The sequence below is a fragment of the Crassostrea angulata genome, chromosome 5 (genome assembly GCF_025612915.1).
Source record: "Crassostrea angulata isolate pt1a10 chromosome 5, ASM2561291v2, whole genome shotgun sequence".
NCBI lineage: Eukaryota > Metazoa > Mollusca > Bivalvia > Ostreida > Ostreidae > Magallana > Magallana angulata.
Window position 1 is genome coordinate 54189335 of NC_069115.1, and position 16700 is coordinate 54206034.

At 33.4% G+C, this 16700-nt stretch overlaps 3 protein-coding genes and 1 non-coding gene across 6 annotated transcripts in view; 3 read left to right on the forward strand and 1 right to left on the reverse strand.

Moving 5' to 3' along the window:
* LOC128182717 (deleted in malignant brain tumors 1 protein-like) overlaps nt 1–3105 on the forward strand; it is a 29457-nt gene extending 26352 nt beyond the window's left edge. The window contains 1 exon segment of the mRNA XM_052851445.1: nt 1588–3105. Within this exon segment, the coding sequence (XP_052707405.1) occupies nt 1588–1786 (199 nt within the window). The 3' untranslated portion in view covers nt 1787–3105.
* Nucleotides 3106–3307: 202 nt separating this feature from the next.
* LOC128182725 (uncharacterized) lies at nt 3308–10101 on the reverse strand. 3 transcript variants are annotated; one of them, XM_052851456.1, is made up of 7 exons: nt 9966–10048; nt 8985–9024; nt 7764–7944; nt 6205–6346; nt 5638–5755; nt 5180–5316; nt 3308–4471 (listed from the first exon to the last, which is right to left on the reverse strand). In XM_052851456.1, the coding sequence occupies exons 3-7, from the start codon at nt 7939–7941 to the stop codon at nt 4333–4335; spliced, it is 714 nt and encodes a 237-aa protein (XP_052707416.1). In that variant the 5' UTR covers nt 7942–7944; nt 8985–9024; nt 9966–10048; the 3' UTR covers nt 3308–4332. The 3 variants fall into 3 exon arrangements, with proteins under 3 accessions (XP_052707416.1, XP_052707415.1, XP_052707417.1); XM_052851455.1 differs by lacking the exon at nt 8985–9024 and having other exon boundaries at nt 9966–10101; XM_052851457.1 differs by lacking the exons at nt 8985–9024; nt 9966–10048 and adding an exon at nt 8482–8726.
* Nucleotides 10102–10268: 167 nt separating this feature from the next.
* On the forward strand, nt 10269–10340 carry Trnae-uuc (transfer RNA glutamic acid (anticodon UUC)). The gene has a single exon. It is a non-coding gene; the product is annotated as a tRNA-Glu (tRNA).
* Nucleotides 10341–13239: 2899 nt separating this feature from the next.
* Nucleotides 13240–16345, forward strand: LOC128182723 (epithelial-stromal interaction protein 1-like). The gene is made up of 3 exons (XM_052851453.1): nt 13240–13677; nt 14136–14511; nt 14851–16345. The coding sequence occupies exons 1-3, from the start codon at nt 13334–13336 to the stop codon at nt 14998–15000; spliced, it is 870 nt and encodes a 289-aa protein (XP_052707413.1). The 5' UTR covers nt 13240–13333; the 3' UTR covers nt 15001–16345.
* The last annotated feature ends 355 nt before the right edge of the window (nt 16346–16700 follow it).

Below are 16700 nucleotides of genomic sequence, written 5' to 3' on the forward strand. Positions count from 1 at the left end.
TTCAGTATCTATTAATAAAGCAAGGAATTGCAGGCATATTTCAATAGGAATACACGGAACATAGTAAAAGTTTAACTTCTAAATAAAAAATAATTCAATAACAAATGAGAAAATTTAAAGTTTGGCATAGATAAATGCAATCATGCAAAGTAACAAAGAAGAAAATGAGGTCGTTGTCATGGATGCTGCCCCTCTGACATTTTGACTTTCCTGGTAAAGTGAATATGGTGTGTATTTACTCAAAAAGACGCTCCTAAAAAAATACGGTCAACACATTATCATCACTTCTGAATAATTTCTTCTCAATACAATGGAATACAGTCAAAGACAATATTATCACTCCTCAATAAAAGCAAAATGAACAACAATTTGAGATAAAAGCCCCTTATCTTTTATCTCAAATTTCCATAATTTATTTTGATCAAAAGATAGCAATTCTAACACATGTACATAAGACTCAATATTGAAATATTGTATTTTTGACAAAGTCAAACATTTAAAATTTAATGAAATTAAACTCATTGGGAATCATAGTTGAATGGGTTTAAATTCAGTTATTAATTTTAGATGTTTGACATTGTCATTTACAAAAGATACAACTTTTTGTCAAGTCATTAACATTTAATTAAAAAAGTTATGTCTTTCCAAGCTAAAGATGCTTTGTGAATAATAAACAAAGCCAACATCTTGAATTTAAACTCATATAAGATCCATATAAAATTTATTTGATTTTAAATTTCATTTTTAATTTTGAAGTTTCAATTTTACAGTCTGACTTTGTCATTCACAAAAATATGACCTTTTGCTGAGCACTTGGCAATCAATGTAAAAACTGCTTGCCTTGGCTTCTTGTGAAAGCTTCATGAAGAAGAAGCAAAATCTTTCAAATTCAGAGAACCTTGGTTAAAGTATATAATAGACATTTACATGATAAAATGAATTTTTAGGTGCAAGAAAAATTTCGACCATTTACCTGTAGTCCATGATCATGGCATAGAGGCCAGCTGTGGGGTTCTTGGCCCTGAAGTAACGACCGTTATTGGTTGTGATTTCTGTGATCTTCTGCGTGTCCAGGTAGAAGCTAGCAGCAACACCTGTTGCCGTGTACACCTTCAAATTTTATTAAAACAGAATTTTAAATTATTCAATGGCTACCAGGAATAAGGAATCATTCTTTGAGTATTATGAGGTGATAATTTTGGTCGGGGCGTGATCAAATCCAATAAAGCCCGAAGGGCTTTATGATAGATTTGATCACGCCCTGACCGGAATTATCACCTCATAATATTCAAAGAATGATTCCTTATCACTTATATTTATATAATTTTAAGCCATCGTACGATTAAATATTTAAATATGAATAAGCAAACCCCGCTGGCGCCTCAATTTGGCGTCATTTGTATTATTGGTTATATAGTACAAAATCGATACGTAGTGTTATCACAGGCAAAGATACTGGAAAATGTAAATATATATATAGGTACTAAGCCAGTAAACAATGTATAAACACTAAAAATGTCCACAGTTCAAATTGTCAAATTTCCGGGGGAACTTGTGTCAAAATTTGTTTTGTTCTTTTCGTTTCAGCATGTATGCTAAAGCAAGGACTGCATATAATTATGATAGAAACGTGCAATGGTTTTTTCATGGCGTTGATGACGAAAATCCGAGTTTGTTGAGTTCCGTTGGATGTCGTGGTACGGAGTTGTCTCTTTTTGACTGTTCCAGTTCCTCCGGCTCCAGATACTGTTATGGATCCGAAATAGCAGCTGTTGATTGTGCTTGAATATTGCAAGGGTACACATACAAATAACACATTTTTATTTGCTATATGCAAAGTACTTAAAAATAAGCATTAAAGACCGCTTGTATATAAATCATTTGTATATAAAGATAAACATCTAATTGGCAATCAAATACCTATTGGGAGTGCTGTGTAACAGTAAGTGATCTACATGTAACATTTAATTTCAGTTAAATTGGTATTTCTGACTATCTCGACAATGTAATTAAACTTCAGGAAATTGAAATTTTTGTTATTTAATTTTTATATTTCGACAAGAAAATACTTCATGAAATGTTATTAGATTTAACCTAATAATATCCAGTATGAAACACTTATCAAAGAAGGAAGTATTGCTCCTTTACTTTGAAAATAACAAAATGCGCCCCGGTTTAGAAACCCCACACTTCACAATTGTATTAACGAGTTTTAATTTTTCATTTTTCTTACGCATGTCATATTTATTGGTAAGTACTAAGTCATGTTATATAATGTATACTCATAATCTTTGTGTACTACTGTACAATGGTGTTGAGATCTAAGTAAATGAACTGTTAAGAAATTGAATTGTTACACAAAATCCACTTGATGAGCTAATAAGAACCATTTGCTAATATACGCGAACCATCGGACTTTGGCGTGTCCGACAAATATAAGCATCGGATGCTTCTTTGGACATCAGTGATCCTAAAACACACCAAAGCCGTGCAGACAAATCATCATACCACAGTCTAAGGTAGATCATTTTCAATAATACAATTTGAAATTAAAGATACGTTAACAAATGTACTTTTATCGGCAGAATTTTTTTCCCATCTACAATGAGACATAATTTACATTTAAAGGAACCTATTATTATGTTGACCTCCAATTTTGTAACCAAAAGGAAATAAATTTCTAATTAAAACTGTTAATATCAAAATCTATCTTAATATTATATTAATTGTTCCAAAATTTCGGTAACTTTTTTTCAATGCATAATCGGTTTCGAATGGTGTTAACCTATTGAAAGCAAAATGTTATCTAAATTCTCAAAGATCGAAATTCTTTCACACCAAGACAACAAATAATAAATTTATCTGAACGGCCCTCGTGGTGGTTCAAGTCATATTGCGCCAGCGTCTACTGCGACACAGAACAAGTTTAAGAGACTGAAAACACCACACTTCCTTGTGACCTTTCCAAGCGCTTTCCATTTCTGGATCTTGGTATCTTGATAAGAAACACTTAAATCCCGCTATACGAGTTTGGTACTTCCAAGTATGGGTTACAACTCGCCATCATATGCACACCTGCCAAATGTTTTGGGTTCAAATTATTCCGTTTAACCATCAATCTTGTGGAACTTTAAAATTTTTAAATCTGCCTGGTCAGAGAACACAATGTCTAGAAATCCTGTGTGTACATAAAATCAAATCGAAGAACAAGGCTACAAAACAATCACTTTATTGATTTTATGGAGAATAATTTTTTTTATTCAAACTTCAATAAAACTCATCAGTTTTAGTTTTTACAATCAAAAAAAATTCATATCAAAGTAAACTGTATAAACATGAATTAAAAACAATATTTAAGCACCTTTTTTCAAAATTTAAAACACTCTATCAAAACATACTGATGTATACTAAACTTTTGTATACTTAATAAATGACATGCATTGAAAATAATGTATATGGTATTAAAAAGGTGTGAAAGAAATTGATAAAACCAGAATTGTGTTTCTTTTCTTAAACCTAAAACAATTCATAAGAAATTGACTACATCGTTTAGTAATATAGCGTGAAAAACCATATACTAAAATAAAAACATTACCATGATTACCCTGTCTAGATTCAAGATACTGTAAACCAACTTTTATTCGCGTGCGAGATATTTTCGCGAGGTTCGCGAGAGCCTCGTTGTCGTATGGTTGTTATTACATAATACGGGTCTGGATAAGGCTTGGTCACGAACATTAGAAGTCGCGAATCAGTTTATTGGAAGTAAATCGCAAAATAACGTCGCCGCGAATAAATGTTGGTTTACAGTATTCAAATGCTTTCATATATTAAGTGAACATCAGGATACATAACAAGAGTTACTTTGAAAAGATGAAACTTTTCACTAAATTCGTCTAAATGGGAATAATCTAAAATTGCTACAACACATTTTATTTCCAGATAAATTCTTATCCCTTGGTGCAACTTAATTTTGATTTTTTAACAAATAAATACATGTATATCATCAGAAATCTACGAAATCAATAACATTTAAATTTGAAATTCATGACCATAAAAACAACCTGATTTTTAAATAATTTGTAACAATATGAGTCATATATTTCTGCATTTTGAATATCATATAATTAACTAAGACAATATTAACTGGATGATTAAACCAATGTCATTCTACATTTCTAGTGAAAATACATGTATTATGCTCGTTCTAACAAATAGTTCAGTGTCTATTTATAAAGCAAGGAATTGCAGGCATATTTCAATATGAATACACGGAACATAGTAAAAGTTAAACTTCTAAATAAAAAATAATTCAATAACAAATGAGAAAATTTAAAGTTTGGCATAGATAAATGCAATCATGCAAAGTAACAAAGAAGAAAATGAGGTTGTTGTCATGGATGCTGCCCCTCTGACATTTTGACTTTCCTGGTAAAGTGAATATGGTGTGTATTTACTCAAAAAGACGCTCCTAAAAAAATACGGTCAACACATTATCATCACTTCTGAATAATTTCTTCTCAATACAATGGAATACAGTCAAAGACAATATTATCACTCCTCAATAAAAGCAAAATGAACAACAATTTGAGATAAAAGCCCCTTATCTTTTATCTCAAATTTCCATAATTTATTTTGATCAAAAGATAGCAATTCTAACACATGTACATAAGACTCAATATTGAAATATTGTATTTCTGACAAAGTCAAACATTTAAAATTTAATGAAATTAAACTCATTGGGAATCATAGTTGAATGGGTTTAAATTCAGTTATTAATTTTAGATGTTTGACATTGTCATTTACAAAAGATACAACTTTTTGTCAAGTCATTAACATTTAATTAAAAAAGTTATGTCTTTGCAAGCTAAAGATGCTTTGTGAATAATAAACAAAGCCAAACTCATATAAAATCCATAAAACATTTTTTTTATCTTAAATTTCATCTTTAATTTTGAAGTTTCAATTTTACAGTCTGATTTTGTCATTCACAAAAATATGACCTTTTGCCAAGCAGTTGGCAATCAATGTAAAAACTGCTTGCCTTGGCTTCTTGTGAAAGCTTCTTGAAGAAGAAGCAAAATCTTTAAAACTCGGAGAACTTTGGTTAAGGTATGTATAATAGACATTTACATGATAAAATGAATTTTTAGGTGCAAGAAAAATTTCGTCCATTTACCTGTAGTCCATGATCATGGCATAGAGACCAGCTGTGGGGTTCTTGGCCCTGAAGTAACGACCGTTATTGGTCGTGATTTCTGTGATCTTCTGGGTGTCCAGGTAGAAGCTAGCAGCAACACCTGTTGCCGTGTACACCTTCAAATTTTATTCAAACAGAATTTTATAAGAAACAATAAAATTGATGTCATTTTTATTTGGTCTTGTGACTGGCAGATAATAACAGAGTGTACAGTAGCACTTTACAGAGTAAACAGTAGAAGTAAAACCATTAGTCTAAGCCTATAATTTTTCATAACTTTGTTAAGTCCATATATAAATAATATAGGTAAGTCCATGTATATAAGTATAATTTATAATACCGGTAAATGTCATTTGTGAATCTATATTTTTAAATATCTAACTGTAACATTTCTAAATGTTTTATTGTATAATTATGTAGTGGATTAGTTTTCTTACCACATTGTCTCCTGCTGAGTACACAATGACAATGTCGTTATCACACTCCCCATAATTCCAGTGCTCATTCTCCAGTTTTATTGCAAAATTCTCCACCTCTGGCAAAGCAGATGTTCTCCTTGCAATAGATAACGGAATGTTCAATTACTGTATCAATGCAATTAATACGAATACATTATGAATACAGTGGATTACCATATAACTGTCACTTTTTCTATTTGTACATGTAGAATTCACTTAACATTGTTGTCAATTTGTATTTCCTCAGCAGATATTATGTGATTACCTTGGTAATGTCACCAGGAAATTAATGCGAGATTATCATTACATATGAGAGTAAAGATAATATCAGCAGAAGAAACCAGTCTTAATTATTATTCAATCAATTGATTACTAAGTAACTTCAAATAAAATTTAATGCAAAAATTCCTTAGGTCATTGTGACCTAAATGATATACTGAGTAACACATGTATACCAGTACAGGAAAACATCTGTTGAATTGTGGCAAGAAAATAAAATAAAATGATAATTGGTGCATTCTGACACAGGAAAACATAGAATCTTACCCCTGAGTAAACTGCAGATTTGCAAGAATAGCAACAGAAATGTGAACTCCATGCTTGTATTTCAGATCGACACATTTGAAAGCACTGCAGATACATGGGGTAGTTTCAAATGTCTGATTCAGGGCATGATCTAGAGAAGCAACTGAAAGACAAGACAATCATACAACATGATTTTAAAACATTCTTTGTTAAAATATGACCTTTTCTGTACACATCAAATTGTGTGCCGCACAACACAATTTCTATGGGATGTCAAAAATTTTATGCATGAAAAAAGATCAACAATCCAACAATAACTTCATTCTTATCATTTATGAAACAAAATTTATTACACAGTGAAAAATGCTTTACAATTATAGCTCTAGACTTTTTAATTGTATTATTATTTGTAACTTTTTCAACCTACATGTAAGTCAATCATCCGACTTAAAGGGGCATGGTCACTATTTTTGTCAAATTTTATTTTTCTATTTTCATTATTTACAATGCTTTAGTGATGCATTTCTAATGATCAACCACAATTTAAGTGTCAGTCAGAGTTATAAGCAAGATACAGAGCTCATAATTTTTTGTTATTTAACCAAGGCTCGTACCACGTTTTTGTTTACAGTTATTCAGTATACCCACTACATGTATAACGGTAAATGTTCTTTTCCAAGCTGATTTTTCTATCTGCTAATTCGTTTTGAACTTCAATAAACCATTCCTAGCATTTGTCAGATTCATTTTAGGTCTAAACCTGGAATTTTCTTTTCAACATTCAAAATGTAAACAAAAGTGACCTGAGCTCCAATGACCCAAGAACTACAGCTCCATAATTTTAAAAAAAGTTGCATTTTATGGCATACAAAAAATTGAGCTAGTTTTGGACTGATTAACTTTATATCCACAGAAATTCTGTGGAAAAACTAGTACTACTAAATTTTTCAGGCAATTTACTACTGATATCATCACTTTAATAGCCTCAAACTTTCTCTTAAACATGCAAACCAACCTCAGAAAATGAAGTATAGTTAAACGATATCTTGAACACTGATATCTCGAATACAATGGATATGTTGAAGTGATTTGTAAGTCCCAACCACTTATTTTTTTAAATATTTCACACTCGATATCTCGGATATCTCTAACTAATTAAACAATCCCATCTAGTTCGAAATAACGAAGTTTGACTGTATTTCTGATTGTAATTTACATGCAGAACAACAGTCGCCATTTTTACATGTAAACAAACTGCATCACTTCACTTTTAATAAGGGGCTGGTGATGGTGTTTAAAAGAGGAAAGAAAAGTGACAATATCTATAGAAAAATGTTGGAGGAATTTTTGACATCAAATATTTGTGTAGAATATACGTTCAGATATAAGATTAATCAGTCCAAAACTAGCACAATTTTTCGTTTTTTAAATTTATTTTCACAGATAGATATGTAATTTTTTTTTTTGGGGGGGGGGGGGGAGAGAGAGAGAGAGAAGAGAGAGAGAAGAGAGATTGCTGAATTTTTTTTTCATTTCTAGAACATTTATGGATATTAGCAGGTTACACTAAGGTTACTTACATGATTTTGGAGGCAGTATACTATTAGGATCACAAATATAGGACCTTTGTCCCCTAATGCCCCCACATTTTTCAGGGTTTTTTATAGGGTCAGGGAACTGTTCTACAGTCCATTTTGTGACAATCTGACCTCTGGCAAGAGCAGCTACCCCCAGGAGCAATACACAATGGACTAGCATATCCTGAAAAACAAACAATTGAGAGTCAAACTTTATTCTCTCTCCAATGAATATTATATATCTAAACTATCACATACTTTTGTAGCTTTAATTTGTTACATAAACTACATGGAACTACCAATGCCACATAATGAGACAATTGTTTTAGAACAGTTAAACAATTGATACATAAAATAGTTTTCCAACTGAGAGTATACTGTGGAATCACCATTGTTTGTGGGGGACCAATGTTCATGGTTTTCGTGGGTAATCCTTGCCCACAAATTTACATCCCCACGAACCTATACACAATCATTTGTTTAATATCTTTTAAAATAATCCCGAATACATTACCAACGAAATTACACCCCCATGAACCAGGAAAATTCTGGCTACCCACAAACATTGACTCCCACGAGAAAAAATAATTCCACAGTAACTCTTTGAAATTCTAAAATTTCATAATCAATACTATGTTTTTAATACAATGAACATAAAACGATTGATTTAAAGTAAACCAATCATCCCATAAAGACTGAAAAGAATAAAAACACCATTTACCTCTCCCAAAATATTCCTGCTGCACACAATATATCATAAACAAAGAAGAGCTGGGAGTTACACATGATCCAAGGTTGCAACTATGTAGTGGGTGTTGATTCATTCAAGAGGAGCATACATTTGCCATGACTCATATTATTCAACAACACTGCTTTTCTGTCTTTATTCAAATAACTTTATCATTACACATCTTCATATTATTACCACAGTTTCCTGAATTCTTTCTGATTTTTACTGTGCAACTAATGTGATATACTTTTATTGCTGGCAGATTTGACAGTGCACCAGGGAAAAATAGGGATACTGTTAGTGATTTTATCTTGTTTATCAAACAGAACATCAGCTGGCTCAGTGCATATGGAATAAATCAGAGAGAGAGAGAGAGAGAGAGAAAGAGAGAGAGAGAGAGAGAGAGAGAGAGTTTGTCCTGTGTGGGAGGTACAGTGATGGTGCATCTGCCTCTTTTCCCCCACAATGATTATTAATAAGTTATATACTGATACCTTTATTAATTGGAGCTCCGCTTGCACCTACCACCTACAGCTAAGCAATGATAACATACATTTGCATCTTCTCAATGGCTTACATAGTAGGTATTCATCTCAATAAATACAACAGTACATCACATATATGCTCATAGGTAGGTTTTTGAGATCTGTTTAATATTATATTCATTGTAGATGTTCATTTTGTAACTGACATAATGATATACATATCACAAAACTTGAAAACAATCCTTCCATACAATACACATGCTGATAAATGTTCTTGGCTGACAAAGAGAGGCTTGACTTTGATTAATAACAGTAGGTCCACCCTACCCCCAGGGACAAATTACTCAGTAGTAGGTCTAAAGTGAAACATCAGATTAGCTGTCCAGATTCATCCTGTATCTAATCTTTGCCATGCCACACTTTTTCAATTTGCTTCATAAAAAAATACAGATATCACAAAGAAAGCCATGCCGATTATACTGTACATTTTAATGATTTGATTAAAATAAACATTAAAGTGTCCCATAATTTATAACATCATGCCTCACCAGCTCAAAATATGCACATTAATCAGGGAATTTTTTAGTATGTGCACATTTTGGACAGTATGACTATAAAACTGAATGACAATCTAACTCGCAGGTCGAATTTTAAGTTATTTTAAATCCAATTAAGACAGGCCTCTGAATTTTTATCAATTAGCCGTTAAATGTGAGGGAAGAGTGAGATATATACCCTATCTGTATATAAATACATATAGATAGGGTATATATCTCACTCTTCCCCTACATTTAACAGCTTATTGATAGAAATTCAGAGGCCTGTGATTAAGGTAAACAAATTAACTTAAAATCAGTGCATAGCACTGCATACTATTAATTGATAGGTAGTCTGTCACTCCTGAATTTGTTTTTATTCAAAACTTTTTAATATTTCTCTGAATGTGTGATAAAAAATGAAATAATACGAAAGAAAAACCGAAGTACTTACCAAAGTCGTGAAAGCTACACAGGCTACTGGCAAAGGAACCTGTCTTCCAAAAATGGAAAACGATTGTTATCACTGTTACATCGGATCTCTCTAGGTTTTTCTTAGGTGGAAAAGAAATTTAGAGGCCTTCCGAAAAACTCCTTGCACATACACTTTGACAATCTTGTGAATATATAATTTGGCATAGCCTATCTGTCTTCAAATGACAATAAAATAATTCTATATTAAAATTTCAATGTTAAATTCGGAGATCATTTAACATTTCATGTATTTGGTTGCTTTTAAACCATTAGTTTATAACGATCCGATGTGGTCTAGTGGTTAGGATTCCTGGTTTTCACCCAGGCGGCCCGGGTTCGATTCCCGGCATCGGAACGACATTTTTCCCCCCACAAAGGTATATTTCTGCAAGAGGATTTTATTTTTGTCTTGTTATCGAAATATTGCTTTGCTTTTCTTAGAAAAAAAAACTGGAAAGACGTTTATTTTCTGACAAAGTCATGCACTTACAGTTATAACGTTAACAATTTTATGCAAAGTGCGTTGTTATCGCGATATATTTACATTGCCTGTGATAACACTAGGTTTCGATTTTGTACTATAAAACCTATAACTTCACATGACGACAAATTGAGACGCCAGCGGGCTTTGCTTATTTATATTTAAATATCTTATCGGACGATGGCTTGAATTATATAAATATACTTAGGCCTAATAAGAAATCATTCTTTGAATATTATGAGGTGATAATTTCGGTCGGGGCGTGATCTTGAATCTATCATAAAGCACTACGGGCTTTATTTGGTTTTGTTATACTTTCATATTAAATACTGAAATCTGATTGGTTAAGACGCAGTTAATAATATTTACTATTACCCTCAGCGTTAGCAACGCACTTGGCAACGGGTAACATTAAAAAATGTTACATGCGCGAAAATTATGCGCGTACGGTTCGCTGTAGAATTCACGTTATTCCTATATAAAAGCAGTAACATTTTCTTAAAAATTTTAAAAAAGACATTCAGTATAACAAAATAAATAGTGCCTGTTTGGGAGGATAACAGTTGAAATTGACACCCCTCGAAAACCATTGTCAACCTCCGCTTCGCGTCAGTTGACAATTTTTTTATCGGGGTGTCAATTTCAACTGTTACCCTCCCAAACAGGCACTATTTATATATGATCACGCCCCGACCAAAATTATCACACCATAATATTCAAAGAATGATTCCTTATTCCTTATGTCAAGCACTTTGAAAAATAAATTTACTACAGTTATTGCCGAGATCAAAGAGATGCCGCTGACATTATTATATTAATAGTGCCTGTTTGGGAGGGTAACAGTTGAAATTGACACCCGAGAAAACCATTGTCAACCGACGCGAAGCGGAGGTTGACAATGGTTTTCGAGGGGGTGTCAATTTCAACTGTTATCCTCCCAAACAGGCACTATTTATTTTGTTATTCGCGTCGGTTGACAATGGTTTTCTCGGGTGTCAATTTCAACTGTTACCCTCCCAAACAGGCACTTTTTATATAATATTACCCGTTGCTAAGTGCGTTGCTAACGCTGAGGGTAATAGAACGGATTATGAACTGCTTCTTAACCAATCAGATTTCAGTATTTAACATGAAAGTATAACACTCTCCAATATACCACGAACGTCATCAGTAAATTATCAGATCAGAAATACCTATTTGTCTCGAACTGATCATGGAAGTACAACTTCAAACTGTGAACAGTTTTAAACCCATGTCAATTTCACGTGTTATAGTTCCAGTCAAAACGATGTGTATTACCTCAAATGTTTATTTTTAAGAGATCAATGCGGCTGTTCCTAGGACCTCCCTAGCACATTTTAACTACGCGTTTTTACATAAAAATAAAATATATAACGTGTAGTAGTAATAATCGTATTAAATTGCCCTTAAAATATTAGAAATATAACTCAAAGATATTTTATAAATAAGTGAAGAGTATTAAAAATCCCAAGAAAAAATTATGTCGTCTGCATGTGATTCCTTTGATCGATACACATGTAAACATTACTAACATAACCGCTGGGGTTACATGGAACAACCGTCAAAATGACCTAGATCGTCTCTCTATAGGAGAAACGATCTTTAGAAATACTGGGCTGTTAGTAGAATATGAATAAAGTTCTTGTTTTCGTAAATGTTGCAGGATAACCTCCTCGGTCTCGAAATGTTGTTTGAAATATAAAAGCCTTGGCTATCGCCACGGCTTTCATATTTCAAAACAAAATTTCTCGACCTCGAAGGTTATTCTGCAACATTCACGAAAACTCGTACTTTATTTCTTAAATAACCATCGGATTTAAGAATGGATCTAGGTAGAACTTTGATGCCTAATTATTTTTGCATGCACAGCGCTTAAAAACGTCGTGACCGTTTCTTTTCAACCATAACTTTTTTTGCCTAAGAAGCTTTGGAATGCATCGTTTATAATTGTACGCGGTTCGAATTCCGTTCATGCACAGGCTTTTGGCACAATTCAGTTCAATTAAATTGATTTACAAATTATGGGCCCTCAAGGATCAACAAGATGACCCCTCCCTACTTTTTTGGCAACAAACTCTTACATAAATATAAAAAATTCACCACCTCTCCTACATGTACATACACACCGGATTATGATTTCGATCATCTTCGCTAGCCAAGGGTTTATACGATTCGTTCCTCTCCTCTACAAGTAGAGGAGAGAAGCGGATCTTGGCTAGCGAAGATGGATTTCGATGCATGATTTGCGAAATTGTTTTTTCCTTGTCGAGTACATAAGAATTTTTTGGTAGCTACCTCCACTTTCAAAAACGATACTCTCTCTCTCTCTCTCTCTCTCTCAGGCACTTGTTTCTGAGAAAAAAAATTACCCTATAGTATAATAATAACACGTGTTATTATTATACTATAGGGTAAAAAATAATTCTCAGAAACAAGTGCCTGTTCTCTCTCTCTCTCCCCTTTCTATTGCGTCTCTTTGCGGATAAATTTTCAGACTTTTTCTAGCTGGTGATTTCTTACCCTGCTTACTATGAGCCAAATATGCCAATATAACGTTAAAGCACCCCTAGGATTTTTTTTTAAAAATAGGCCTACATAAATATTTTTTTCTACAATGGAAAGGGCATCTTCGCTGGCCAAACCCTTGGATAGCGAAGATGGGGAAAGGGGGGGGGGGGTTAAATAGTAGAATGTACGGATTGTCTTCCTTTGTTAGAACTCTTCATTTTTTGAAATCCGTTGATGTGTAAACAATAAAACGAAACCAAAAGTAGTTGAGGCAATTTTTGGAACACTAATATTAACTCTGGAACTTTTTAAGATCCTATAAATAACACGATAAAAATATGAGCAGGTCATTCACGGTAAAACCATCCGTAGCCCAAAGCCAAGGGAGGGGAAGAGGAAATACGGCCCCACCAACACAACAACAGGTACGAGGCAGAGCAAGAGGTGGTGCCACGGTCAGATCACAAACGGACAGACTGGCAACGAGACACACACAGACAGGTATGAACCAAGAGCAGGGACAGCTGGAAGATGGGGCCACAGGTCGACAGCCCGGGACAGAGCCCGCGGGCCTGGGCCAAAGGATGAGTCACCAGGGGGCTTTCACTATGATCACACCAAATGAAAGGAGAAGACAAGAGATTTCAGAACAAGCTAGGCGGGAAGAAGAGAACTACCAAAGGTAAAGAATGATAAAACGTAATATTTTTGTAAATATGTTGATATGTACTGTAAAAAAATTCAGTGTCTGCGCGTGAAATACTAGTTATATAACGTTATGTTTTTAACATATGTTTTTCTTCAGATAATTATACACATCATACTAAAAAATGGTACTTGAGCAAGCATGTGCTTGATGTTTCCCAGTTGAAAAACTATCAGTAAACACCCATATTTTGTAACTGTACAAAACATCAATTTATCAAAATAATTAAGGCAATCTTCATGCCCTCATTTCTACATTATGACGTCACTGTGGTGATAACCTTTTACAGCCTTATTTTCAATATGATCTTTCACCTTATTTCTAAAGCTCTTTAAAAAACTTTACTTTTGGAGGCAAAAAATGCATATATTATATACTGCACACAGTCCTTTCACTTAAAATCAGTTATTTCCCTTTTACTGCTATTACAACAGACACAAGGAAAACAACAGACTTGGCTATGTAAACTACGTAGGAACAGCTGGAGGGGGGCAGAAAACTCAGACTGAGGCTCGAAATGAACAGGCTCGAACTCACCAGTCCTCAAAGTATGAAAGTATACAGAAGAGGCAAGCGGCTAGAGAGGCACCAAAGAAAAGGGAAGAAGAGGAGATTTTAAAGAAAAAGATGGAGCAGCGGCGGAAATCCGAGCAAAACAAGCAGTTAGAGGCTGAAAGACAGAGGAAGCTACAAGAGGATCATCGCTCCAAAAATGAAGCTTTTCTTAGGAGAATTGAAAATGAGCAAAAATTAAAAACCAGATCTAAGCACCCACCTGCAGTCAGCAATCCTGTCACACAATCAGACAGAGTAAGTTAACTGTGTTGAAAACTCTGTAACCAGCAAACTTACTTCCATTGTTTACTAAAATCAGCTTGTTTGAAAACTCTGATTGATCTTCTCTGTAGAACACGGTAAATGTGGTTTTAGGCTAAGGCTTTGTGAAAAGGCACTTAAATTGCCTTTTGGGTCAGTTAATTTGAAGTCTTGTTCAATACATGTATCAACTTTTGGATCAGTGGGACTTTGGAAATACTGGAATTGACCGCTAAAAATTCTTTTTGAAAGCAACCCATAAGTGACCAGTAATTATCACTTGTCTAGCCTTGTGCATATCATTGTTTTCTCTCCATCATTTTATTTATCAAGAATGAAGCAGCATCCTTCTCTCTGGACCTTGGAGATCCTTTGAGTGAGCTTCAGCGAATGTTTCCGATGTATGATCAGGACTCTCTAAGGGACATTCTGACACAGACTGGCTCTGTGGAGGCTGCTATTGGTATACTGTCCCTAGACTGATAGACACTCAACACTTATAATGGTCTTGAGAGTCTGTCCTGCACCCAAAATATTTGGTATTTAAGATGTTTTAGTATTTGCCCTAGTTAGTAACCTTGCACCTTGGCTGATTTCAATTATGTTGATGGATGTATGAAGGAAATTGTTTCCTTTTTTAGTATTTTTTTTTTTCGCATAAAAGTGAAATCTTCCTTATATTAATAAGTACTGAAGTACTTTTTATAATTTGTGATGGTATGGTTTATAAATTGATCTGAACAATGTTCAGGTTTAAATAGATTGTGTGAGGTTCGGAACTGATCGTGTTCATCAGGCATGTAGCATAGGGGGGTGCCCCCAACTTTTTTTTTGCAGCAGACATTTCCATATTAAATATAAACTTGAATTATAAAGGAGTCAGGGCCCCCACACATTTTTGGGGAGCATATAAGAGATGGAAGAGAAAACAAGGAAATTAAAAATTGAAGGTAAAGGAGCTACATGTATGCACCTGTCTCCCCACCCCCTTTAAAAAAAATATTAATGCTATGTGCCTGAACTTATTTGATGAACATTTCCATGATTACATGGATCACTAAGATTTTACCTGATGACAAAATCTAAAAGTAGAATTAATTTGGTTAAGGAAACTGAGTTTTAAAATTGCAACTTTTTCACATTAATATGGTGAAATGGATATAATGCCTATGTAATTCATGTTCTTGATTATATATTATAATTAATTGAAACGAAGTATGTATACCAGTATGTCATGTATATAGGGAAATGTGTATAGACTCCAATGCATGTTTTTTTTTATTCATTCTATTTACTATGCCACTTCATCTGTGACATGGTTGAACTGCAAGAAACAGAAAATTAGATGGATTAAGAGACAAAATATTCTTTTGGTCATCCTTCCTGGATTGTACACTTGTATATTGTATAAACTTACCACATACATGTACTACTGGCACTTGTTCGTGTGATGAGATTCACCGGTAGTATAATGATAATTAACATTTATTCCTGTGCAGAAACATGCGCCTGTGACATACCAGTAATGGTACATATTTGTTTGTTTTACTGTTATAAAGATTGTGTTCATTTGTTTTTTTGTTTTGTTAAAAATATTTTTAAGAAATTCAAATAATTTTAGGTCTATATCTCATGTGTATATAATAATACAAGCCTCAGAAGTCTCATTGTTAACATTATGACCCTGTTAGCATTAGGGACCAATGAAGCATTCATCAATTTGTGCCGAAATCTGTGATACCTTACATTTATTTTTATGCTTATCATCATAATACTTTTAAAGTACATTTAGTTGGTTATATATAATAAAAGAATTTAAAAATCAAAACTTATTTTTCCTATCTTAAGCAGAGATTTTTTGTGTGATAGGGGGTACCGTATCTTACAAGCAAGTATGTGTAAGAGCATGTATTTACACTGAAGGAAGGCAATCCCCTTAAAGCAGTTGATGGAAAATATCAAACTATTTATAGATACTGGTAAATGTATAATGTAAATTAACAACCATCTCCAAAAGCAATAAGGTGTTATTAGTATCAGCTGAGACAAGTTAATATCTTTGGTACAATAATTAAAGGGACTTAAATACGATTTGACTTATTTAAAATTTTCAAATTTTATTTTTCCATTTTCAATGTTTATACTGATTAATATTATTACTTATTAGGTTAGTTACTGACTCA